Here is a 26,259-nt window from a genome sequence, read left to right as displayed (position 1 = left end):
ATTGAAGAATTGGGTCTTTGTGCTCCATTGATTTGTAATTTTGTTGCACTTTTTTTTTTTTTTTTTTTTTCAGAGAAGAAAGATGTTGCTCAGAGCCTGGAGAGCTACACCTCAAAATGTGCCGGCACCATGGAGCCCATTCATCTACCAGAGGGATTAACGCTGCCCCCTGTGCCCTTCACCAAGCTGCCCATTGTGAGGTATGAATTTTTTTTTGGACACTGAGGTGAAAATTAAAAAAGTTGCCACAATATGTTTGTCTCAGAATAGTATGCAGAGCTTTGCCACTGGCGATAGCTTTTCAACTTCAACCCCCTTCCAGTAACAATTTTGACTCTTGCTGAGGCTTAACCCATCCTCCGGCACCACGGCTTTTCCTACAACTGTAGAAGCCTTGTAGAGCCCCGGTGCCCAACCTATGACCCTATGGCGTTTATCGTGTGGTCCCCTGGGTTGTTTTCTCCACATAGTTGCTTACTAAAGGCAGTGAAGGTGAAATCTAGAAATAAAATGGTGTGAAAGAAATAAAATCAACCATTTAAATACTATTTTTTTTGTGTGTTTTTCCTTTTTTTTTTCCTCTGATCTTTTATATTGAATGAAGTGGGAAAAGTCGTTTTTTTTTTTAAAAGCATTGATCTGTAAAGGGGATTTAGTAACAGCTGTTTTGTTTCAAATGCCCCTTTATGCATTTACATCTATAGACCCAGTCTGTCTGGACAGTATGGTCACCTGCTGACTTGGAACTATCCACAGGAAGGTTAACTCTTCAAAAAGACATAGAAGTTGTCTCTGGATTTTCTTAACCAAGATTGGTCACGCTACCTACAGTCATGCTACCTACCTATAGTTTTTATGACTACTTAGTAGTTAAAGTGGCAATCTAGATTGGTTTATGCATGTTGCTATTTATAAAGATGTGCATTGATAAACTCCTCTCCTGCACATACTACCCACTGCTATACACTCCACACTCCTCTCCTGTGCAAACTATCTACCACCATAAAAAAATATATATAAGTGAAAGTACCACTAAACCTGCGCAAATAGTGAATATACAATCATAAAAAAATGATAATAATTATAATATTATTGAGAGCAGCTCCTTGTAAGCAAATGTGATATGAAAAAGATAATTAAAATTAATTAATTAGAACCGCGCTCTCTAGAAAATATATTACTCAAAAATATATTAAAGTGCAAATGCTCTAGTGGCATGAACCAAAACCAACAAACATGGTGATCATATTATGTGAATTATGTAAATTGTGTATGACAACCACAATAAACAGAATAAAGTGATCAAATATGCGATTCAAAAAGTTCATTCAATTCTTGTAATGCCCTGTACACACCACCGGTTTTGCCGTCGGAATAAACTCTGAAGGTTTTTCCGACGGAGTTCTGACGGAATTACGCTCAAGCTGTCTTGCCTACACACGGTCACACCAAATTCCGACTGTCCAGAACGTGGTGACGTACAACATGTACGACGGGGCTAGAAAACGGAAGTTCAATAGCCAGTAGCCAATAGCTTCCATCTCGTACTTGCTTCAGAGCATGCGTAGTTTTTGGTGCATCGGAACAGCATACAGACGAGCGGTTTTCCCGATAGGAATTGGTTCCGTCGGAAAAATATAGAACATGTTCTCTATCTAAGCCCGTCTAAATTTTCGACGGAAAAATTCCGATGGCGCATACACACGATCGGAATATACGATGAAAAGCTCCCATTTGACTCTTTCTGTCAGAAATTCCGCTCGTGTGTACGCGGCATTAATTTTCCAAATCCTGGTATAAAACAAGGAATAGATCTTTCCACCACCATCACCTGCCACACATCCTGCTCACCGAAATCCCATGACACCCATTACAGGTAGTCATATGCGCCTATAGATAATCCAAATGGAATTTCCTCACGGCCAACAGCACTGGTCCAAACGGATGATCAGTCGGGAATCAATGGGCAGATGACAACGGACGTTTGTGGGAAATCTCAAGATAAAAGATTTTTCGTAACCACAGCAGGTATCCAAAGGTTAGTGGAAAACTAAAAAGAAAGAGGGTTTCCATGGTGAAGTATGTCACGATTTTATTCCAAAAATTTCCAAGTTAAAATTGGGTTATAAATGGTTTTAAAATAGAATGTTGGTAGCAGCTAACACATCCACATGTTGGAGACGCCGTTAGAGTTCCAGGCTGCGTTGCAAACGGCGGAAGTGACGTGTCACGTTCAAGCCACCCTGTGGCCGTTGGCAACGCAGCCTGGAACTCTAACGGCGTCTCCAACACGTAGATGTGTTAGCTTCTACGAACATTCTATTTTAAAACCATTTATCAGATAATTTTAACTTGGAATTTTTTGGAATAAATCGTGACATACTTCACCATGGAAACCCTCTTTCTTTTTAGTTTTCCACTAACCTTTGGATACCTGCTGTGGTTACAAAAAATCTTTTATCTTGAGATTTCCCACAAACGTCCGTTGTCATCTGCCCATTGATTCCCGATTGATCATCCGTTTGGACCAGTGCTGTTGGCCGTGAAGAAATTCCATTTGGATTATCTATAGGCGCATATGACTACCTGTAATGGGCGTCATGGGATTTTGGTGAGTAGGATGTGTGGCAGGTGATGGTGGTGGAAAGATCTATTCCTTGTTTTATACCAGTATTTGGAAGATTTACAAGAATTGAATGAACTTTTTGAATCGCATATTTTATCACTTTATTCTGTTTGTTGTGGTTGTCATACACAATTTACATCATTCACATTATATGATCACCATGTTGGCTGGTTTTGGTTCATGCCACCAGAGCAGTGATGGCGAACCTTGGCACTCCAGATGTTTTGGAACTACATTTCCCATGATGCTCAACTACACTGTAGAGTTCATGAGCATCATGGGAAATGTAGTTCCAAAACATCTGGGGTGCCAAGGTTCGCCATCACTGCTCTAGATCATTTGCACTTTAATATATTTTTGAGTAATAAATTTTCTATAAAGTGTGGTTCTAATTTAATTAATTTTAATGATCTTTTTCTACCCACCACCATACACTCCACACTCCTCTCCTGCACATAATAACCATCTTCATATACTATGTATTTATACTTTCCTGTACATACTAACCGCCACCATACCCTGCACACTCCACTCCTGCATATACTGGCCACCATTGCACCCTAATCACTCCTCTTCTATACATACGACCCCCTGTCATACACTTTGTACTCCTTTCCTACAAATACAATCATACCCTCTGTAGTGAAGTGAATGTCCCACACACAAAGTGCATACTTCAATGACTTGTTGACTGCACAGCAAAAAAGGTGTTCCTGGAACTTTTTTGAAATGTTGGCAACTATGTTCTATGTCAGGGATCCTCAAACTACGGCCCTCCAGCTGTTGCAGAACTACACTTCCCATGAGGCATTGTAAATCTCTGACGTTCACAGACATGACTAGACATGATGGGAATTTAAGTTTCTGGAAGGCCGCAGTTTGAAGACCCCTGTTCTATGTGATCCACAGTATGTACACTATATTGTACACACTCCTGCACTATATTGTAGATGACACATTCCTGCACTATATACACTATATTGTACATTACATACTCCTGCACTAGATACACTATATTGTACATTACATACTCCTGTACTATATACACTATATTCTATGTTACACACTCCTGCACTATGTACACTATATTGCACATTCACATACTCCTGCACTATACACACTACATTATACATTATATACTCCTGCACTATTTACACTATATAGTACATTACACATTCCTGCACTATATATGCTATATAGTAGGTGAGGTTGAAAAAAGACACAAGTCCATCAAGTCCAACCTATGTGTGTGATTATGTGTCAGTATTACATTACATATCCCTGTATGTTGTGGTCATTCAGGTGATTATCTAATAGTTTCTTGAAGCTATCAATGCTCCCCGCTGAGACCACCGCCTGTGGAAGGGAATTCCACATCCTTGCCGCTCTTACAGTAAAGAACCCTCTACGTAGTTTAAGGTTAAACCTCTTTTCTTCTATTTGTAATGAGTGGCCACGAGTCTTAATAAACTCTCTTCTGCAAAAAAGTTTTATCCCTATTGTGGGGTCACCAGTACAGTATTTGTAAATTGAAATCATATCCCCTCTCAAGCGTCTCTTCTCCAGAGAGAATAAGTTTAGTGCTCGCAACCTCTCCTCATAACTAAGATCCTCCAGACCCTTTATTAGCTTTGTTGCCCTTCTTTGTACTCGCTCCATTTCCAGTACGTCCCTCCTGAGGACTGGTGCCCAGAACTGGACAGCATACTCCAGGTGCGGCCGGACCAGAGTCTTGTAGAGCGGGAGAATTATTGTTTTATCTCTGGAGTTGATCCCCCTTTTAATGCGAATGTTCTGTTTGCTTTGTTAGCAGCAGCTTGGCATTGCATGCCATTGCTGAGCCTATCATCTACTAGGACCCCCAGGTCCTTTTCCATCCTAGATTCCCCCAGAGGTTCTCCCCCCAGTGTATAGAATGCATTCATATTTTTGCCACCCAAATGCATTATTTTACATTTTTCTACATTGAACCTCATTTGCCATGTAGTCGCGCACCCCATTAATTTGTTCAGGTCTTTTTGCAAAATTTCCACATCCTGCGGAGAAGTTATTGCCCTGCTTAGCTTAGTATCGTCTGCAAATACAGAGATTGAACTGTTTATCCCATCCTCCAGGTCGTTTATGAACAAATTAAATAGGATTGGTCCCAGCACAGAACCCTGGGGAACCCCACTACCCACCCCTGACCATTCTGAGTACTCCCCATTTATCACCACCCTCTGAACACGCCCTTGAAGCCAGTTTTCAATCCATGTACTCACCCTATGGTCCATGCCAAAGCACCTTATTTTGTACAGTAAACGTTTATGGGGAACTGTGTCAAATGCTTTTGCAAAATCCAGATACACCACGTCTACGGGCCTTCCTTTATCTAGATGGCAACTCACCTCCTCATAGAAGGTTAATAGATTGGTTTGGCAAGAACGATTCTTCATGAATCCATGCTGATTACTGCTAATGATATCATTCTTATTACTAAAATCTTGTATATAGTCCCTTATCATCCCCTCCAAGAGTTTACATACTATTGATGTTAGGCTAACTGGTCTGTAATTCCCAGGGATGTTTTTTGGGCCCTTTTTAAATATTGGTGCTACATTGGCTTTTCTCCAATCAGCTGGTACCATTCCAGTCAATAGACTGTCTGTAAAAATTAGGAACAACGGTCTGGCAATCACCTGACTGAGTTCCCTAAGTACCCTCGGATGCAAGCTATCTGGTCCCGGTGATTTATTAATGTTAAGTTTCTCAAGTCTAATTTTAATTCCGTCCTCTGTTAACCATGTAGGTGCTTCCTGTGTTGTGTCATGAGGATAAACACTGCAGTTTTGGTTACTGAAGCCCCCCGATTCACTCGTGAAGACTGAGGAGAAGAATAAATTCAATACCTTTGCCATCTCCCCATCCTTTGTAACCAGATGTCCTTCCTCATTCTTTATGGGGCCAATATGGTCTGTCCTCCCTTTTTTACTGTTTACATACTTAAAGAATTTCTTGGGATTTTTTTTGCTCTCCTCCGCTATGTGTCTTTCATGTTCTATCTTAGCCATCCTAATTGCACCCTTACATTTCTTATTGCATTCTTTATAAATTCTGAATGCTGAGGATGATCCCTCAACCTTGTATTTTTTGAAGGCCTTCTCCTTTGCTTTTATATGCATTTTTACATTGGAGTTAAGCCATCCAGGATGTTTGTTCGCTCTTTTAAATTTATTACCCAATGGGATACATTGGCTAATGCCCTTATTTAATATGCTCTTAAAGCAAACCCATCTCTCCTCCGTATTCTTTGTTCCTAATATTTTATCCCAATTTATGCCTTTTAGCAAGGTTTGTAGTTTAGGGAAGTTGGCTCTTTTGAAATTCAGTGTCTTTGTGTTCCCTTCATGTTTCCTATTTGTGTGATTTATACTGAAACTAATTGACCTGTGATCGCTGTTACCTAAATTGCCCCGTATTTCCACATCTGTTATCAGGTCTGTATTGTTGGTAATCAGTAGATCTAGTAATGTTTTATTTCTAGTTGGTGCGTCTACCATCTGACCCATAAAATTGTCCTGCAAGACACTAAGGAACTGGCGAGCCTTAAATGAATGCGCGGTTCCCTCCGCCCAGTCTATGTCTGGATAATTAAAATCCCCCATTATGATAACACTTCCCATCCTTGCTGCTAATCCAATTTGTGATAGGAGATCCGTCTCCACTTCCTCCCTCAGGTTAGGGGGCCTATAGCATACTCCCAGTATTATTTTCCCCTTAGCTTCATCCCTTTGGAGCTCTACCCATAAAGTTTCCACCTCCTCCCTAGCCCCCTCAGTGATGTCATCTCTCACATTCACTTGTACATTATTCTTGATATATAGGCATACCCCTCCCCCTTTTTTACCCTCTCTATCCTTGCGGTATAGGGTATACCCTTGAATGTTTGCCAGCCAATCATGAGAGCTGTTGAACCAGGTCTCTGAAATTCCCACAAAATCCAAATCCTCCTTGTACAACAGTATCTCTAGTTCACCCATCTTGTCCGCCATGCTCCTGGCATTGGTGAACATGCCACATAGTTTAGACCGGTCGCATATTGTCCTCGTATTGGGTGTTTCAAGATTGCAACTAGGACTTGCTACTATACTCACCTTGTGTTTTTGTGCTTTGGTTAACCTACCACTAATGCCCCCAATACTACCCTCTGGAATATCTTCCGCGCTGGCTATCACTGTCTCTGGACCCTCCCCCCCATCGCCTAGTTTAAAAACCCCTCTAACTTTTTGTCCATCTTCATTCCCAGCAGATCTGCACCCTCCTCATTTAGGTGCAGTCCGTCCCTTCTATAGTACCGGTTACCGACTGAGAAGTCGGCTCAGTCCTCCAGGAACCCAAACCCCTCCTTACTACACCAGCTCTTCAGCCACTTGTTTACTTCCCTAATCTCCCTCTGCCTTTCTGGTGTGGCTCGATGTACCGGTAGTATTCCTGAGAACACTACCTTGGAGGTCCTTTTCCTCAATTTAGCTCCTAAGTCCCTAAAATCATTCTTTAGGACACTCCATCTGCCTCTGACTTTGTCATTGGTGCCAACGTGCACCATGACAGCCGGGTCTTCCCCAGCCCCTTCCAGTAATCTGTCCACAAGATCCGTGATGTGCCGAACCCGAGCGCCCGGTAGACAACATACTGTTCGGCGCTTCAGATCTTGGTTACAGGTTGCCCTCTCTGTCCTTCTAAGAATTGAGTCCCCTACCACCAGAATCTGTCTTTCCTTTCCCTTTGCTGCCCCCCCCACTCTCACTGGAGGAGTTCTTCCCCTGGCAGCTAGGAGAGTCCCTCATCTCCAGCAGTGCTGGTCCCTGACTGGTTTCACCAATGTCACTCAATGGAGCATACTTATTGGGATGCTCCAGTCCTGGATCGGCCTCTCTGGCACTTCCCCCTCTACCCCTCCTGACTGTCACCCATCTACTCTTTGCTAGTGCCTGCACCTCTTTGTCTCCACCCGCCTCTGTGCTGGCCCCTGCCAGCACCTGCCGTGTACGTTCCTGGCTCACCTTTAGTATGGAGGGACTTCTCAGTGCTGACAGTTGCTTCCCCAGATTCAGAACCTGGGCTTCCAGGGAAACAATGTGCTTACATTTTGCACAGCAGTATTCGCCCTTGATCGGATGATCAAGGAACGCATACATGCAGCAAGATGTACAAAGAGTCGCCTCTCCACACCCGCCGGGCATCGTACCTATTAAATTTAGTGAGGATTTGGGGATTTTACCCTGTCCAAATTACCTAAAAGCTAGCTTCCTGGCACTAATACTCAAGACAATACACAGGTACACAACAAGACAATACACAGGTACTCACAGACCTACGTGCACTCGCAATACACAAGTACACAGTACACAATACACAAGTACTAACGATCCACACACACTACTCAGACAACACTCAGATACTCACACTACACAGGTACTATGACCCCTGTTATAACCTCCTGTTTTAAACTCTGGTTTTTAACTCCCACTTACACCAAGCTCCACAGCTTCAGATTGAGCACGCTCAGACTGAGTCCTACAACCAGTTAAATAGGCACCTGTGAGCAATTAACCACACCCCTTAATTGATAGACTGATGAAACCAGAGAGAAAATAAAAAAAAATAAAAAAGCTATTTAAAAAGTGACAGCAAAAGGCAAATTAAAATTTTATATTGTACATTACACACTCCTGCACTATATACACAAAATCAAAGATCAATGGGCTCAACGTACTATTTTTGGGAGCTAACCTAGCAAGGCCATTGAAAAATAAGGCAGTTTTGAAGAAAACTCGAAACAAATAGTGCTGCTCTAGTGATAATAAATGTGTCCAACCACTTAGTGTATCAATTATCCTGTGCAAATATGAGTGCCAACATAATAACATGTGAATATACAATATGATAAATTCATGTGTATTTCTTCTTGTAATAATATAAGTCCTGTGCTTGAGTGCAGTCAAATATTTAATTAATGAAAAACACAGAAAAAACATGTTGAGTCTTCCCAAATTCTCAAAATCCCGTGCTTTGTATTTATTCACCTCAGTGCTCCCTCATAAGAAATGCTCTCACCTCACAGAGTGTGACCTCACACTTAAATAAACAAAGGAAGCAGCGCTATAAATCAAATATGTGATACTAGACCACAATTAGTGATTAATGGTATATAAAGTTCATGTACAATCAAGTGACACAGTAAAGTTCAATCAGTGAATGAAAGTCTTCAAAGGTGCAATGGATAAGAAACCAGACAACTGGGTCCCTTGTTAGGCAAACGCAGATGGGACTGGATATACCTTCACCACACCACAGTGTTATGAATAAAATGGACGCTTACCAAATGGCAAGCTTAAGAAAGCTTGTGACCTTAACCCGGTCGGGGCCTTTTCTGAGATGGGAACACCTTTAGACCATTCTTCAGACCGTGGATGGCTCACTATCCTCCACATAAGGAAACCAGGATACAGGGAATACTATACTCCTATCTTGGAGTTGTTCTCACAAACAATGCCCCAAAAAAAAGGAAGAGCACATAGCGTAATCCTGGATGGATATTTATTAAAGAACAATAAAATTACACTTACAGTGTGTCGAATAAAAACAGCATGGAAAGCCGGCCGGCTAGCACGAACACCCGTCCTACAGACGGTAGATACGGCACGTCAGCACGTCAGCACGCCCGACGTACGTTTCGTCACACTTCTGACGTCGTCTGGGGCACACAGAAGTGTGACGAAACGTACGTCGGGCGTGCTGACGTGCTGACGTGCCGTATCTACCGTCTGTAGGACGGGTGTTCGTGCTAGCCGGCCGGCTTTCCATGCTGTTTTTATTCGACACACTGTAAGTGTAATTTTATTGTTCTTTAATAAATATCCATCCAGGATTACGCTATGTGCTCTTCCTTTTTTTTGGGGCATTGTTTGTGAGAACAACTCCAAGATAGGAGTATAGTATTCCCTGTATCCTGGTTTCCTTATGTGGAGGATAGTGAGCCATCCACGGTCTGAAGAGTGGTCTAAAGGTGTTCCCATCTCAGAAAAGGCCCCGACCGGGTTAAGGTCACAAGCTTTCTTAAGCTTGCCATTTGGTAAGCGTCCATTTTATTCATAACACTGTGGTGTGGTGAAGGTATATCCAGTCCCATCTGCGTTTGCCTAACAAGGGACCCAGTTGTCTGGTTTCTTATCCATTGCACCTTTGAAGACTTTCATTCACTGATTGAACTTTACTGTGTCACTTGATTGTACATGAACTTTATATACCATTAATCACTAATTGTGGTCTAGTATCACATATTTGATTTATAGCGCTGCTTCCTTTGTTTATTTAATTTGTAGTGTGTGTATCTCACCTTTAAGCGGCTGCTCTTTTTTCAATTGTTCCTTATTTACTTACTTGATTGTGTTAATTGTGTATAGTATATAGCGCGGTGGTTTCCTCTTTTATTTTTTATTGACCTCACACTTAAGTTTGGTCAAATAAAGCTTTTTAGTCACCCCAGACTAATAGATCATGCTTTAGTTCCTCGTTGCTCCATTGATGTGCCTCCTTTATGACTCGATCTCTAAGAGAGAAAAAGAGATTCAAACAGTGCTTATATCGTTTTTAAACAATATTACATTTATTAAAAAATATGCTATATTGTACATTACACACTCCTGCACTATATACACTATATTGTACATTACATACTCCTGCACTATATACACTATGTTGTACATTACGCACTCCTGCACTATATACACTATATTGTACATTACTAACTCCTGCACTATATACACTATATTGTACATTCACATAGTCCTGCACTATATACACTATATTGTACATTACATAGTCCTGTACTTTATACACTATATTGTACATTACACACTCCTGCACTATATACGCTATATTGTACATTACATACTCCTGCACTATATACACTACACACTCCTGCACTATATACACTATATTGTACATTACATAGTCCTGCACTATATACACTATATTGTACATTACATAGTCCTGCACTATATACACTATATTGTACATGGCATACTCCTGCACTATATACACTATATTGTACATTACACACTCCTGCACTATATACACTATATTGTACATTACACACTCCTGCACTATATACACTATATTGTACATTACATACTCCTGCACTATATACACTATGTTGTACATTACGCACTCCTGCACTATATACACTATATTGTACATTACTAACTCCTGCACTATATACACTATATTGTACATTCACATAGTCCTGCACTATATACACTATATTGTACATTACATAGTCCTGTACTATATACACTATATTGTACATTACACACTCCTGCACTATATACACTATATTGTACATTACTAACTCCTGCACTATATACACTATATTGTACATTCACATACTCCTGCACTATATACACTATATTGTACATTACACACTCCTGCACTATATACGCTATATTGTACATTACATACTCCACTATATACACTACACACTCCTGCACTATATACACTATATTGTACATTACATAGTCCTGCACTATATACACTATATTGTACATGACATACTCCTGCGATATTTACACTATATTGTACATTACATACTCCTGCGATATTTACACTATATTGTACATTACATACTCCTGCAATATTTACACTATATTGTACATTACATACTCCTGCACTATATACACTATATTGTACATTACACACTCCTGCACTATATTGTACATTACATAGTCCTGCATTATATACACTGTATTGTACATTACACATTCCTGCACTATATACACTATATTGTACATTACACACTCCTGCGCTATATACATTGTATTGTACATCACACACACCTGCATTATATACACTATATCAGGGATATGCAATTAGCGGACCTCCAGCTGTTACAGAACTACAAGTCCCATGAGGCATTGCAAGACTCTGACAGCCACAAGCATGACACCCATAGGCAGAGGCATGATGGGACTTGTAGTTTTGCAACAGCTGGAGGTCCGCTACTCCTGCACTATATACACTATATTGTACATTACATACTCCTGCACTATATACACTATATTGTACATTATCAAGTTCTCACCAAGTATTAATTATCTCAACAGTTGCTGGTTGCTAAGGAGTCCCTGACTATTTTAATGAAGTACTTCTTTAAGGTCGGCTTAGACAAAGTGTTAGCTATCTGTCTATTTTCAGTGTAGACAAAATCATAAGCAATGGCAGTGTTTCATTTTTAAAATAATGATTGTGCTGAGGTTTGCACGACTCTGGCTTGCACGACAGTAATTTCAGCATATTTTATGAATACAAGAAGGCTTTTGTTTTGTTTAACCATGCCCCTTTAAGCCCCCTCCACTCTTACCCCTTTGTGAACCCACCCACAGTTCGCCGTGGCGCACTACACATGCCACATTACTACTCTACTTAAGCTACCCAGAGGCACCCTCTCTTTCCCCCACTGTCTTTTACGGTTTTCATTTTATTCCCAACAAAGGCCCACCAAAATCCTCATTACCAGGCCCATGATGCTCTTAATCGTGCCCTGGTGGGAAGAATGATCCTTACATTGGTGGTCAGTGAGAAGTATGCTTTTTTTTTTTTTTGGTGGTCAGTGAGGAGAATGCTCCTTACCAATAGCTAAAAGTGTTTTTTTTTTTTTTTTTTTTTTTAGATTAAGACTAAGTTTTTCTCCAAGTGACAGCTCTAAATGTTTCATTGGCCAATCGCTATGCAACAGTGATATCATGTTGAAAGGAGCGGGCAGCACAGAAAATACAGCGCCCAACCCTTTTAATCTATTGCTATCTTTTTCTGTATCACTTGCACTCTCTCTCTGTATCTTTCTCTCTCTTTCTCTTGTGATCTTTCTCTCTCTATCACCATTTCTCTTTATCGCTCCCTCTTTCTCTCTCGCTATCATCTCTCTTTATCCATCACTTTCTCTATCTATGTCTATCTCTGTCTAGCTGTCTGTATCACACTCTCCCTTTCTTTCTCTCTGTTTGTCTCTCCCCCTTTTTCTATCTATCCTCTGTATCTTTCTCGCTCTCTCTTTTTTTTTCAATACTTTTTATTGTATAAGTTTAACAAAAATAGTGATATCACATTTCATCATTTCCTAACTCATTTGTTTCCTCGTAAAAGCCAATGCAAACCAAAAATAACAAATACACATTATATTCCCCAAACACTAAAAAAAATAAAAAAAAAAATGAAATACCCTTGTTTCAGGAAAAATACTTTTTTTTTAAAATAAACCACTTTGAAGCAAAATAATGGTCAGCGAGCATCAATGCTGTCTGATCTGTGCCCATCTGCAGCTTAATCAGTGCCCATCTGCAGCCTAATCAGTGCCCACCTGCAGTCTAATCAGTGCCCACCTACAGCATTGATCAGTGTCCATCTGCAGCCTTACCATTATTTATGCTGCCATCGAGGGATAGGTGGGGATGGGCGCTGCTGAAATAGAGCCGGATCTCCTGTGTACTCGGCTCGGCGTCACGCCCAGTCCTGCCCCTTGGAAGACAAAAACAGAACATTCCATAGCTCAACTCGCCAACCAGTCTGCCAACTGACCAAATTAACCTGTCCAACAGTCTGCGATAAAAACGGGTTTAGTTAGCACGCATTTTCAAACGCATGCATAAGCTTCACGGCACCCTGTGTATGCTTGCAGTCCTAACGCTACTGAATTTATAAGCGTCTCCACAATGGAAGCACATGCATTAAATGGATAGATGAGGGGCAGGTGGGCCTGGAGGCAGCCCAATCCCCCTTAAAGGAACAGGAGCACACTGGACACCCAGCAAGAGCACAATGGCAGCAAAGGTGTACAGTGTGTCCCCCGACCATATTTACACCAGTAACAAACAAATGGCCCCTGCCCCCACCTGTAACTGGCCTTCACAGCAAGGAGCACATGGAAGGGCAAACACATGAAAGACAAAAACAGAACATTCCAGTGTACTCCTGTTCATTTAAGGGGGATTGGGCTGCCTCCAGGCCCACCTACCCCTCATCTATCCATTTAATGCATGTGCTTCCATTGTGGAGAAGCTTATAAATTCAGTAGCGTTAAGACTGCAAGGATACACAGGGTGCCGTGAAGAGGCCTTGCAGCTTATGCATGCGTTTGCAAATGCGTGCTAACTAAACCCTTGTTTTTAACGCAGACTGTTGGACAGGTTAATTTGGTCAGTTGGCAGACTGCTTGGTGAGTTGAGCTATGGAATGTTCTGTTTTTGTCTTTCATGTGATAGCCCTACCATGTGCTCCTTGCTGCGAAGGCCAGTTATAGGTGGGGGCAGGGGGCCCAATTGTTTGTTACCAGTCCTGCCCCTTGGCCCGGATCCTATGATGGACATAACAATGGGTCCAATGCTGGGATGTCCATGCTAGAAGCCGTCCAGGGGGTGGGACTGTGAGCCAAGCCGTGTACACAGGAGATCTAGCTCTAGTTTGGCAGCGCTCGTCCCCTCCTTCCCCTTGGTGGACGCCTATATTGGCGTATAACGCGCACGCATGATTTTCCCCCTATTTTAAGGGGGAAAAAGTGCATGTAATACGCCGATAAAAATGCTATATATAATTTACTAACCCCTTTGGCTCCTGAGTTCTTTATACTCCAATAGGAGGGAACTTGGATATACTAACATTCTGGCTACCAAATTGATCCTGTAATGCATGTCTTAATTGTAGGAGTTTATAAACATTTCTATAAGATAGATTATATTGTGTCTTTAAGGAATCCAAGAACCACATAGTCTCGCTTTCGTAAACCTGTTCCAGTACTACTATTCCTCTCTGCTTCCAAAATATATTATCTTGTAGTTTACTTAATTGCTCAAATAAGGGATTATTCCACATGAGCAACTCTGATGGAGTGTCTCTAAATCCTGTTATTTTTTTACCTCCCTCCGTACTGATCCCGCCAACGAGAATATAGGAATCTTTACCCTCGGTAATTGTGAATGTCGTGCCTCAAGCCCTATCCATAGATTCTCAACCTGGACAATCCTTAAGAGATACCTCTCCACTCCCGAGCTCTGTCCCTGTATCAGCCAGGTACACAGATGTCTTAATTGCTCCGCGAGGTAATACAGACACATATCTGGCAAGGCCAGTCCTGCCTCAGTTTTTGGCCACTGTAATGTTGTAACTTGTAAGCTGCACTTTGCATCTACCGTTGTCCCACATTAATTTAGTCAATTGAGAGTTCCAGCTTTTAAAAGTCTTTTTAGGCACAACCACCGGGGAGTGTTAAAAGATATATAAACACTTTGGAAGCAGAATAATTTTTATTAAGTTTATTCTGCCCACCACTGACGATGGCAACTTACTTCAAACCCTCAGCTTACACTTAATATGTTCCATCAATGGATTTACATTGGCCCTCAGTGCATCCCGAGGGTTGTCTTGTTATGTGTATCCCTAAGTATTTAAGAGTGTCCACTATTTTGAGTGGGACATCTATCCTTCCCTCCATTTCTGATTCTTGCTGCAATGGCATAAGAAACGACACCTGCCAGTAGATCTTAAGCCCTGAAAACTGCCCAAAGGTATCTATTATGCTCATAAAATGGGAAAGTTCCCCCAAGGGGTTTTTTAGCAGCAGAATAGTCAAATCTGTATAGTATTGGTTGTTATTATAAAATCTTTTATTGTATCAAAAAGTACAATAAACGATACAATAAAAGATTTTAAAAGTAACAACCAATACTCTACAGATTTGATTATTCTGCTGCTAAAAAACCCCTTGGGGTAACATTCCCAATTTGTATATTTTTGGGGTGTGCAGCTTTACCGACTCTCTTAGATGTGTTATTCTATTCTCTATTATACTCATAGCCTTTTCCAGTGTACTCTGTGTATCCCGCATATACAATATGATTGTCAGGTCACCTGAGGCCAGGTGACAGATGCACACCTCTGGGATTAGGAGCACACCACTAAGGTTGTGGACCCTTCGGCTGGTTGCTGCGGATGGAGCGCTGGGTGGTTCAGGAAAGCGCCTCCACCTAAACACTGGTATGGACCAAGCAGAAAGCTAGAGAGTAAGATTCCCCAGAGTCTAAGAGCTAGCAGGCATTTACCAGAGCCTCTAGTGGTGAGGATGGATTTGGCTGCAGCTGACTCCAGGCTGGGCCCTCTCAGCTCATGTTCACGGACTGGCCCTGGTGGACAGAGCGGAAGCAGCAGTTCAGGGTTAAGCACAGTACAGTCAGGAGAACAAGCCAAGGTCGGGGCAGCTAGCAGACAGGGATGGTCAGGAAGGCACGCCAAGGTCGGTACACGGAAGTCAGAGATAACATACAGCAGGCCGCCACACCAGAAGCCTAAACTCAACTGTTGCTCGGGCAAAGCTGGCTTGCTGTGCACGGAGTTAAATAGTGTTTCCTGTTAGAGGCTGGGGTGGAGCCATGCTGAGGGAGGATTACCTAAACACACAGGTGTGAGGACACGGTCCCTAAGCTGATGCACAGACCAGAGAGGTAAGCAAACAGACAGGGCATGAAACATTACTGCAGATTCATGACAATGATATAATCGGCATAAGATCCAATATGTGTTCTGTATTATGACCCAGCTCAATCCCCTGATATTCTTCAGTTTGCTGACACTGTAAGGCCAACACCTCTATTGCAATAGCAAATAAAAGGGGGGATAATGGGCATCCCTGCCTCATACCCCGAAGTAGATTTATTGACGAGGTCAATGTTCCATTAATCAATAACTTACATTGTGGCTATGCATATAATATTTTGACCCATTGTCTAAATCTGTTACCAAAACTGAACATTCCTAGTGTTACCTGTATGTATGTATGTATGTATGTATGTATGTATCTATCTCTATCCTCATATTGATTAATGGTTCCAAATTAATAATAAGTACTGCAGTAGGGAACAGACACAAAAGATACACTCTGCATCTTTCCAAATACCTGTTCTGGTTTATTATGACGCAATAGAAGTTTTTTTATACACATGATTATCATATTAATATTACAATTGTACATTTGAGGTAACAAGGGGCGTAACATAGGCAGACTAATTCTAATCAGGACTCGAAAGAATGCAAACATGTAATGAAAACATTATTGGTGCCATGTGCACAGTGAGGGCAGTGTGCAATACATACAAAATAGAATACAATTATATACAGAACTTGCATATTTCCTTTACACTATCTATCTCTAATATATCAGTGTTGAGTATATCTATCTATGAGTCCTTGTATAAATTCTTCTATTATCTTATTTCTCTATTATTCTGTTGGTTTAGAATCTATCTGTCTGTCATCTATCACTCTTTCTGTTTCTCTAAAGACGAAATAAAAGCAAACTTTTTTTAAATGAACACCGTCCTGTTCACAGGTGACATTATATTCTTTAATCTCTTTCCTCGCGCTTTGATGTAACGTATATCAATCCTTCACATCCTGCGGGTGTCTTGGGGATCTGCATCCTTTTACAGACCTCCTGCACACATTGGCTTACACTCGTGATTTGTGCACTTTGGGGTTAACGCTGCTCCTACCTTCCCCACGCCTTTCAGCGAATTATATCCTAAATGTTTGGGTTTTCTTTCTGTCCTTGATGGCAGAACTTTCATCTCTCCCTGCAGAAAAATGACGGTAATAGGGTCACCGCCTGCAGCGTCAGCCGCGGTGATATTGTCACCCTTCTCGCCCTCTCATCTCATCAACAAAGTAGAAAGATGAAGGGAGCAGGAGATGCCTGATTCACTCAGCGTGTTCCACTTTCCGAACAACTTGATAAACTTTGGTAGGGCTTATTGTGTGTGTTTTTAAAGGGTGCTGTTATCTGGGGTAGGAGACTTCTGTACAAGTCTTAACTGGGACACCAATAACACACGGCTAAATATTTAGGTAGGTGAACTGATTTACCCACCAAAATATTTGTAATTTTCTTCACTCACTCTTGTAATTGATACACCCCCACCACATTGCATAGACAGGAGGGTGACATCACTATTCACAGCCTGAAAGTAAACCCAATCACTAAAATGACATATACTATAAGCATAACATGTATAATAATGTAATTAACCACTTTATGGACCACCCGCCGTCGTTATACGTCGGCAGTTTGAAGAGGAATATCGTTGTTATGGAAGCAGCTAGCTGCTATAACCCTGGTATCCTCTTCTTCAGCGAGCGGTCTGCTTTCAGATAAAAGTGGTCTCTGTGGCGGATTCGCTGTGAGATCATTTTTATCGTGGGTGGGAGAAGAGATCGCATCCGCATATCAAAACAGTGTTCAAACCACACATGTAGGTATCACCGCGATCGTTAGAGCGAGAGCAATATTTCTAGCCCTAGACCTTCCTCTGTAACCCAAAACCGGTAACCTGTAGACATTTTTAAATGTCGCCTATGGAGATTTTTATGGGTAAAATTTTGACGCCATTCCACGAGCGGGCACAATTTTGAAGCATGACATGTTGGGTATCAATTTACTCGGTGTAACATTATCTTTCACAATATAAAAAAAAATTGGGCTAACTTTACTGTTGTCTTATTTTTTAATTCAAAAAGTGTATTTTTTCCAAAAATAAAGTGCGCTTGTAAGACCGCTGCGCAAATACGGTGTGACAGAAGGTATTGAAAAGACCGCCATTTTATTCTCTAGGGTGTCTAAAAAATATATTTATGTTTGGGGTTTCTAAGGAATTTTCTAGCAAAAAACCCTGATTTTAACTTGTAAACAACTTGTAAAGTTATTTCCAGTACATTTTAAGGCCTTGTTCACATGGGGTGTACTACAGCTTATGTCCATGTGGGGACTGTGTTCACCTGCACGGGGATGCACAGGTGTTGCGTGCATCTCTTGTGGGCAGTCCCATTGATATCAATTGGGAAATAGCAGCTGCACATACAAAGCGGCTGCTCCCAACAACTACAGTCAGAAGGCGGCAGCGGACATCTTACTACACTCAGCTACGTCCTGAATGGCAGAGTAATTTTGGCAATAAAGTGAGCGTTTATAAATAAATATAGTATATTGACATCTGTGATGCTGTTTTGAGGTTACATTTTTAAAGAAGATGAACGCCAGCAGTAGGAAGATGGCAGAGGCCATGTTGGTACACCCTGCACTGCTCAGTGCTAAACCTTTAGGCTTTCAAAATTAAACATCCAAACAGCATCACAGATGTCAATATACTATATTTATTTACAGTAAGGGGAAAAGAAGTATTTGATCCCTTGCTGATTTTCTACGTTTGCCCCACTGACAAAGAAATGATTAGTCTGTAATTTTAGTGGTAGGTTTATTTTAACAGTGAGGGACAGAAAAACAACAAAAATATCCAGAAAAACGCATTTCAAAAAAGTTATAAATTGATTTGAATTTTAATGAGTGAAATAATTATTTGATCCCCTATTAATCAGCATGATTTCTGGCTCCCAGGTATTTTCTATATAGGTAAGGAGCTGAGATTAGGAGCATAAAGGGAGTGCCCCTAATCTCAGCTTGTTACCTGTATAAAAGACACCTGTCCACAGAAGCAATCAATCAAATCCCAATCTCTCCCCCATAGCCAAGACCAAAGAGCTGTCCAAGGATGTCAGGGACAAGATTGTAGACCTACACAAGAAGCTACAAGACCATCGCCAAGCAGCTTGTTGAGAGGGTGACAACAGTTGATGCGATTATTTACAAATGGAAGAAACACAAAATAATTGTCAATCTCCCTCGGACTGGGGCTCCATGCAAGATATCACCTCGTGGAGTTTCAATGATCATGAGAACAATGAGAAATTAGCCCAGAAATACACGGTAGAATCTTGTCAATGATCTCAGGGCAGATGGGACCATAGTCACCAAGAAAACAATTGGTAACACACTACGCCATGAAGGACTATAATCCTGCAGTGTCCGCAAAGTCCTCCTGCTCAAGAAAACACATGTACAGGCCCATCTGAAGTTTGCTAACGAACATCTGAATAAATCAGAGGAGAACTGGGTGAAAGTGTTGTGGTCAGATGAGCCCAAAATCGAGCTCTTTGGCATCAACTCAACTTGCCGTGTTTGGAGGAAGAGGAACGCTGCCTATGACCCCAAGAACACCATTCCCCACTGTCAAACATGGAGGTGGAAACATTATGCTTTTGTTTTTCTGCTAAGGGACAGGCCAACTTCACCACATCAAAGGGACAAAGGACGGGGCCATGTACCATCAAATCTTGGGTGAGGACCTCCTTCCTTCAGTCAGGGCATTGAAAATGGGTCGTGGATGGGTATTCCAGCATGACAATGACCCAAAACTCATGGCCAAGCCAACAGAGGAGTGGCTCAAGAAGAAGCACATTAAGTTCCTGGAGTGGCCTAGCCAGTCCCCAGAACTTAAGCCCATAGAAAGTATGTGGAGGGAGCTGAAGGTTCGAGTACCAAACGTCAGCCTCGAAACCCTAATGGCTTGGAGAGGATCTGCAAACAGGAGTGGGACAAAATCTCTCCTTAATGTGTGCAAACCTGGTGACCAACTACAAGAAACGTCTGACCTCTGTGATTGCCAACAAGGGTTTTACCACCAAGTACTAAGTCATGTTTTGCGAAGGGGTCAAATACTTATTTCACTCATTAAAATGCAAATCAATTTATACGTTTTTTGAAATGTGTTTTTCTGGATATTTTTGTTATTATTCTGTCTCTCACTGTTAAAAAAAAAAAAACCTACCAATAAAACTATAGACTGGTCATTTCTTTGTCAGTGGGCAAACGTACACAAGCAGCAGGGGATCAAGATATTTTTCCCTCGCTTCCCTTAGCTCACTTTATTGCTAAAATTACTCTGAAATTCAGGACGTAGCTGGGTGTAGTAAGATGTCCGCTGCCACCTTCTGAGTGTCGGTGCTCTGTCAGATTAGCAAACCTGGTAGCGGTGGAACGCATGTGCAGCTGATGGAACTTCTGGGTTTGTTAATCTGACAGAACATCTGCATGGAGATATATACGGAACACCTGTGCATCCCCGTGCAGGTAAATACAGCCCTTGCTGTAGTATGCCCTGTGTGAATGAGGACTTAAATCGTCAGCTTTCATTAAAATACCTGCTGATCCTGCTATGTAGGTCTTTGTTTAGCTATTTACTGTTCTAGGATGACAACGCTCTGTCCCTGTCTCCCATAAGCCCTCCTGCATTGTCACATGAACTGTTTCAATATCCACGCCTCACATATGGTCCATTGTTGTCACCATCAATAAACCCATCTTAAAGCAGATTTTCAGTCTGCCTCTCAGGCGGCTCAGCCCCCTCCTCCAGTGCATTAAGGTCCTGGCACGGCCTGTCGGCACACCTCTGTGCATGCATTTTTTTTTCGGTGCATGTGTAAAAATGGGGAAAGTTTAAAGCTTTGCGCATGTGCAAGAAACCCCATATATGAGCAGATGGTCAGAGAAACCAGCACAAAGCAGCATTTCCGTGTTTCTAAAGCCTTGTACACATGATCGGATTTTCGGCAGGGAATTGTGTGATGACAGACTGTTTGCCTAAAATCCGACCGTTAGTACACTCCTTCAGACGATTGTTGTCCAATTTTCGGCCAACAAATGTTGGTTAGCAGGCTAGTAAATTTTCGGCGGACAACGGTCTGTTGTCAGATTTTCGTATCATCTGCACACAAGTCCGTCACACAAAAGTCCAATGTACAAACACGCATGCTCGGAATCAATGCTCACCAAACACGACATTAGCAGAAGGTGCCCAAAGGGTGGCGCTAGAGAGCTGAAATTCCACGTAGTACGTCACCACGATCGTGTTTGTTGCCCAACAATTGTGTGCCGTTAGTATGCAAGACAAACCCCAGGCACTAGCCCTTCGGACAAAAGTCTGTGCTTTGTCTGCTGACAATCCAATCGTGTGTACAAGGCTTAACCAAGACAAGAATTATGTTTTTTACTCCCTGCCCCCCCTGCATGTGCAAAGATGTGCCGCAGTGCTTTGGGGCTCGCAAGAGCCCTTTGGAACATCTGTGCACATGCAGGGGTGGCGGGGAGTAAAGAACATAATAGGCGAGAGACTTGGAAGTGCTGCTTTGCAGCCCAAATAAATGACAAAAAAAAATAAAATATAAAAAAGAATACTTTAGGAAACAAAGTGTGAATTGGTTAGCATTAACATTTACTTAGGCCTGGTTCACACCTATGCAGTTTGCATATTGCAGGTGCATTTTGCGTTTTTCAATACACGTCTTTGACCCAAGTCTATGGAATCAAAAAACAGAAAAAAGTCCCTGGCCCTTTCCATAAAATGCATAGATGTGGACATAGGAAATCATACTAAATGGACTGTAGTGTGTTTCTGCAAAACTGAAAAAGCACAAAAAAAATGCATAAGTGTGAACAAGGCCATAAAGCTAACCTCCTGTCTGCCCTTCAGACTTGCTCAGTTGTACAGGCTGCTCTCTTGTACTGAAATTGCTTATTTTGATTTTGATGCACACTGTTTGCCAATAGAAGCCCTTTCCTCCCCAGTCTGACTGTCCCTTGCCCACCCCTTTCATTGGAATTCAACCAACTTAATGAAAACTATGCCCTCCCGGTGTGACTGATAACTTATCTCGTTAACTGTTATAGGGCGTACACACGGTCGGACTTTGTTCGGACATTCCGACAACAAAATCCTAGGATTTTTTCCGACGGATGTTGGCTCAAACTTGTCGTGCATACACACGGTCACACAAAGTTGTCGGAAAATCCGATCGTTGTAAACGCGGTGACGTAAAACACGTACGTCGGGACTATAAACGGGGCAGTGGCCAATAGCTTTCATCTCTTTATTTATTCTGAGCATGCGTGGCACTTTGTCCGTCGGATTTGTGTACACACGATCGGAATTTCCGACAACGGATTTTGTTGTCGGAAAATTTTATCTCCTGCTCTCAAACTTTGTGTGTCGGAAAATCCGATGGAAAATGTCCGATGGAGCCTACACACGGTCGGAATTTCCGACAACACGCTCTGATCGGACATTTTCCATCGTGTGTACGGGCCATTAGGCAAGGTCATTGAGATAGCTAATTTACCTTGGACTCCAGCAGCAACCAGTGTGAATGGGAGCTTTGTGAAGGGGATGTAATAGCAGTGGTTTCTCACAGTCTCCTGTGTCCTCTGTTTCCGACCACATCTTTAGCATGCCTTCATGTCCATTTTGTGTAATTATGTTTGCTGTCTCTGACTATCTCCTGTAGTATGTTTGCAGTCTCTGACCATCTCCTGTAGTTAGACCCTCTGTCTCTGACCATCTCCTGTAGGTAAGCCCTCAGTCTCTGACCATCTCCTGTAGGTAAGCCCTCAGTCTCTGACCATCTCCTGTAGTTAGACCCTCAGTCTCTGACCATCTCCTGTAGATTTGGTTGCAGTCTCCAACCATCTTCTCTAGTTAGGCCCTCAGTCTTTGACCATCTCCTGTAGTTGGGCCCTCAGTCTCTGACCATCTCTTGTAGTTATACCACCCTGTCTCTGACCATCTTGTGGTTAAGCCTGTACTCTCTGACAGTCGTCTGTAGAATAATAATAATAATATACAAAATATTTTGTGCAACCCCTTTGGTGATGTCAGGGGCCACAGTTTGAGGTCCCCGTATACCCTGAAAGCTTACCACTACTGCTTCCGTGGCTAATCTGCAAGTCTTTACATTTAATACATGGCATAATCCAGAATACCGCTTTAGTCCTCTATATATACACACTAATGACAGAATGTCTTTACTTTCAGGTCCGTGAAACTACTCAACCTACCGGTCATCCTGCGACCACAAAAAGTAAAGAACCTGCTGGGCCAGAAACTGTCTACAAAAAGTCCATTCATATACTCGCCCATCATTGCCCATAACCGCACTGAGGAGAACAGCAAAAAGATTGGTAAGGACCAACTCTCTGTGTCTCACTGTTTTTCTAGCCTGAGAAAAGGTGACTGTTCTGGGGGCTTTACAGGGGGAGAGGTTTCTGCAGTATCAAAATTCTGTATTGTTTTGCCACCTTATCGCAGTGTATGGAGTCTGAAGAATTCTGATAGTGATACTTGGGTAACTACTGTGTGTCTGTCTATTCCATTTGCTCTTCTTCCTCGTTTCTCTCTTTCCCTGACCCTCCTTTCATACCCCCCCCCCCCACCTCTTTTTTTTTTTTTTTGCTCCTAGCTTATTTTCTGTCCTCTCTTCCATCCTTTCTCTCACCTCTTTTCCTTCCTTCCTCACTTTCTTTATCCACCCTCTCTCCTCTATTCTTGCGCATACATTCTTCTCTTCTCTCCTCTTTTTACCTCTCTATTTCTACGCCCATTTTCTCTCATCTTCTCTCCTTTACTCTTCCTTCTTTCATATCATTTATTCTCCTCTCTCCCCTCTCCTTTTTTTCTTATCCTCTCCTCTTTCTTCCTCGTTTCTCCTCTTTCTTCCTCGTTTCTCCTCTTTCCCCCTCGTTTCTACTCTCTTTCCCCCTCATTTCTACTCTTTCCCCCTCATTTCTACTCTCTTTCCCCCTCATTTCTACTCTCTTTCCCCCTCGTTTCTACTCTCTTTCCCCCTCGTTTCTACTCTCTTTCCACCTCCTTTCTTCTCTCTTTCCCCCTCCTTTCTTCTCTCTTTCCCCCTCCTTTCTTCTCTCTTTCCCCCTCGTTTCTTCTCTTTTTCCCCCTCGTTTCTTCTCTCTTTCCCCCTCGTTTCTTCTCTTTCCCCCTCGTTTCTCCTCTTTCCCTCCTCGTTTCTCCTCTTTCCCTCCTCGTTTCTCCTCTTTCCCTCCTCGTTTCTCTTCTCTTCCCTCCTCGTTTCTCTTCTCTTCCCTCCTCGTTTCTCTTCTCTTCCCTCCTCGTTTCTCTTCTCTTCCCTCCTCGTTTCTCTTCTCTTCCCTCCTCGTTTCTCTTCTCTTCCCTCCTCGTTTCTCTTCTCTTCCCTCCTCGTTTCTCTTCTCTTCCCTCCTCGTTTCTCTTCTCTTCCCTCCTCGTTTCTCTTCTCTTCCCTCCTCGTTTCTCTTCTCTTCCCTCCTTGTCTCTCTTCTCTTCCCTCCTCGTTTCTCTTCTCTTCCCTCCTCGTTTCTCCTCTCTAGCCTTTTCTCCTCTCTACCCTCCTTGTTTCTGTATTCCTTCCACCTTCTTTCGTCTCCTCTTTCCACTTTTTCTATGCTCTTCCCCTCTCTTTTGACCTTTTTCTGTCTTTTTTCCTCTCCTCTCTCTCTTCCTTCTTTCTATCTTCTCTCTTCTCTACTCTTCTCCCTCCACTCCTCCTCTACTTTTCTTTGTACTCTGTTCGTTTTTTCCTCTCTTCCCTCCTTTTTTTCTTGCCTCTCTCTTCCATCGGTTTTCACCTTCCTTTGTTCCCTTCTTATTCCTCTCCTTCCTCCTTTTTTTTTTTCTTGCCCCTCTCCCCTCCTTTCCTCTTTCCCATTCTCTTTACCCCTCTCGTTACTTCCTTCTTTTCCTCATCTCCTCTCTTCTCTGTCATCCTCTCTCTTTTTCTTCACTGTTGCTTTTTTCTCGCTTCTCTTACTCTTCACTGTAACTGTGTGCTTGGTCCCTCTGGTTTTTTTTCTCTGTCTCTGGTCTGATTCTCACTCTCCTTATCTTCTCATTCTCCGTTCCTTTATGAAGAAGTCATGGCCCTCTCATATTTCCTTTCATTAGCCACATTCAGTAGTTCTGAAACTTCTAAGACCAAGACCAAGCAAAACCCAATCAGGAGCTCTAATTAAACTGCCCAACTTTCTCTCATTTCATTTTAACGAGAAAGTAACAATTAGAGCCAAGCAAAGTTGCACAATAAAAGCGAGACAGTGCCGCAGCGCCGCTGGCTTCATTAAGTGCAGGAACATGGGATCAATAAGGCGGCCTGGGAGAGCAAGGATCGATTGATCATGCCTGATTGATCGGAATAGATAGTGATTTCCAGGAGGTGAACGTAGCAGGGAATTAATAATACAGGAGCCATTAAAAGGAAATGGGTTCTGCAGGATGCGGCTGTAATCTCTGAAAAGTTGGATTCTGCCAAGTGGCTGGTTTACTGTCAGATAAATTTATTTTAATGCACGCTGGTTAAGAGTTAGTTGCACATTAAAGTAGAACTCTAGGCGTATGTAATTGCTCGCAAGGGGAGGGGTGGCAGACATTGAAAACACGTAGGTTTGTCTGATGTGAAGATTTCTCTGGAGGTCATAGCTCTTGTGGTCAACATAGTAAGGACTCACAAACAGTCAAGTCATCAAATGGCTGGTGTCATAACTGATCTCATGTGCACCAGCATGGCAGATTGCTTGGCTGTAAAAGATAGTAGAGTTTAGTTCCTCTTTAAAAATGAACTCCGAGGAAAATAAAAAATTCTTCCTTGTGGTTGGGCTGTCCTGAAGTGCAAGGGTTACATGCTTGTTTGGGTCTAGCACATTTGCTTACCTGATCCTTCCTCTGCACTTCCAGACTGGTCTCTGCAGATTCTTCTCCACTACATTATGTTGCAGGTCCTCTGACTTCATCAAATACAAGGAGCCCATAGCCTTGGGTGGCGAGGGACAGTCCACCACCAGAGGCTATTGGATGTGTAGACAACGAGGGACAGTCCGCCGCCAGAACCTAAGGGAGAAG

The 26,259-nt window shown here is 42.2% G+C and overlaps 1 protein-coding gene across 1 annotated transcript in view; it reads left to right on the top strand.

The window, feature by feature from the left end:
- Positions 1-26,259, top strand: part of TRAPPC9 (trafficking protein particle complex subunit 9) — an 815,095-nt gene that overhangs the window by 86,640 nt on the left and 702,196 nt on the right. The window contains exons 10-11 of the mRNA XM_073632292.1: positions 74-200; positions 23,407-23,552. Of these exons, the coding sequence (XP_073488393.1) occupies positions 74-200; positions 23,407-23,552 (273 nt within the window). The remainder of the gene's footprint in view (positions 1-73; positions 201-23,406; positions 23,553-26,259) is intronic.

This window comes from Aquarana catesbeiana, linkage group LG05 (genome assembly GCF_042186555.1).
Source record: "Aquarana catesbeiana isolate 2022-GZ linkage group LG05, ASM4218655v1, whole genome shotgun sequence".
Lineage (NCBI taxonomy): Eukaryota > Metazoa > Chordata > Amphibia > Anura > Ranidae > Aquarana > Aquarana catesbeiana.
Note: the sequence above shows the minus strand (reverse complement) of the source record. Positions and strands in the feature narration are given on the sequence as shown.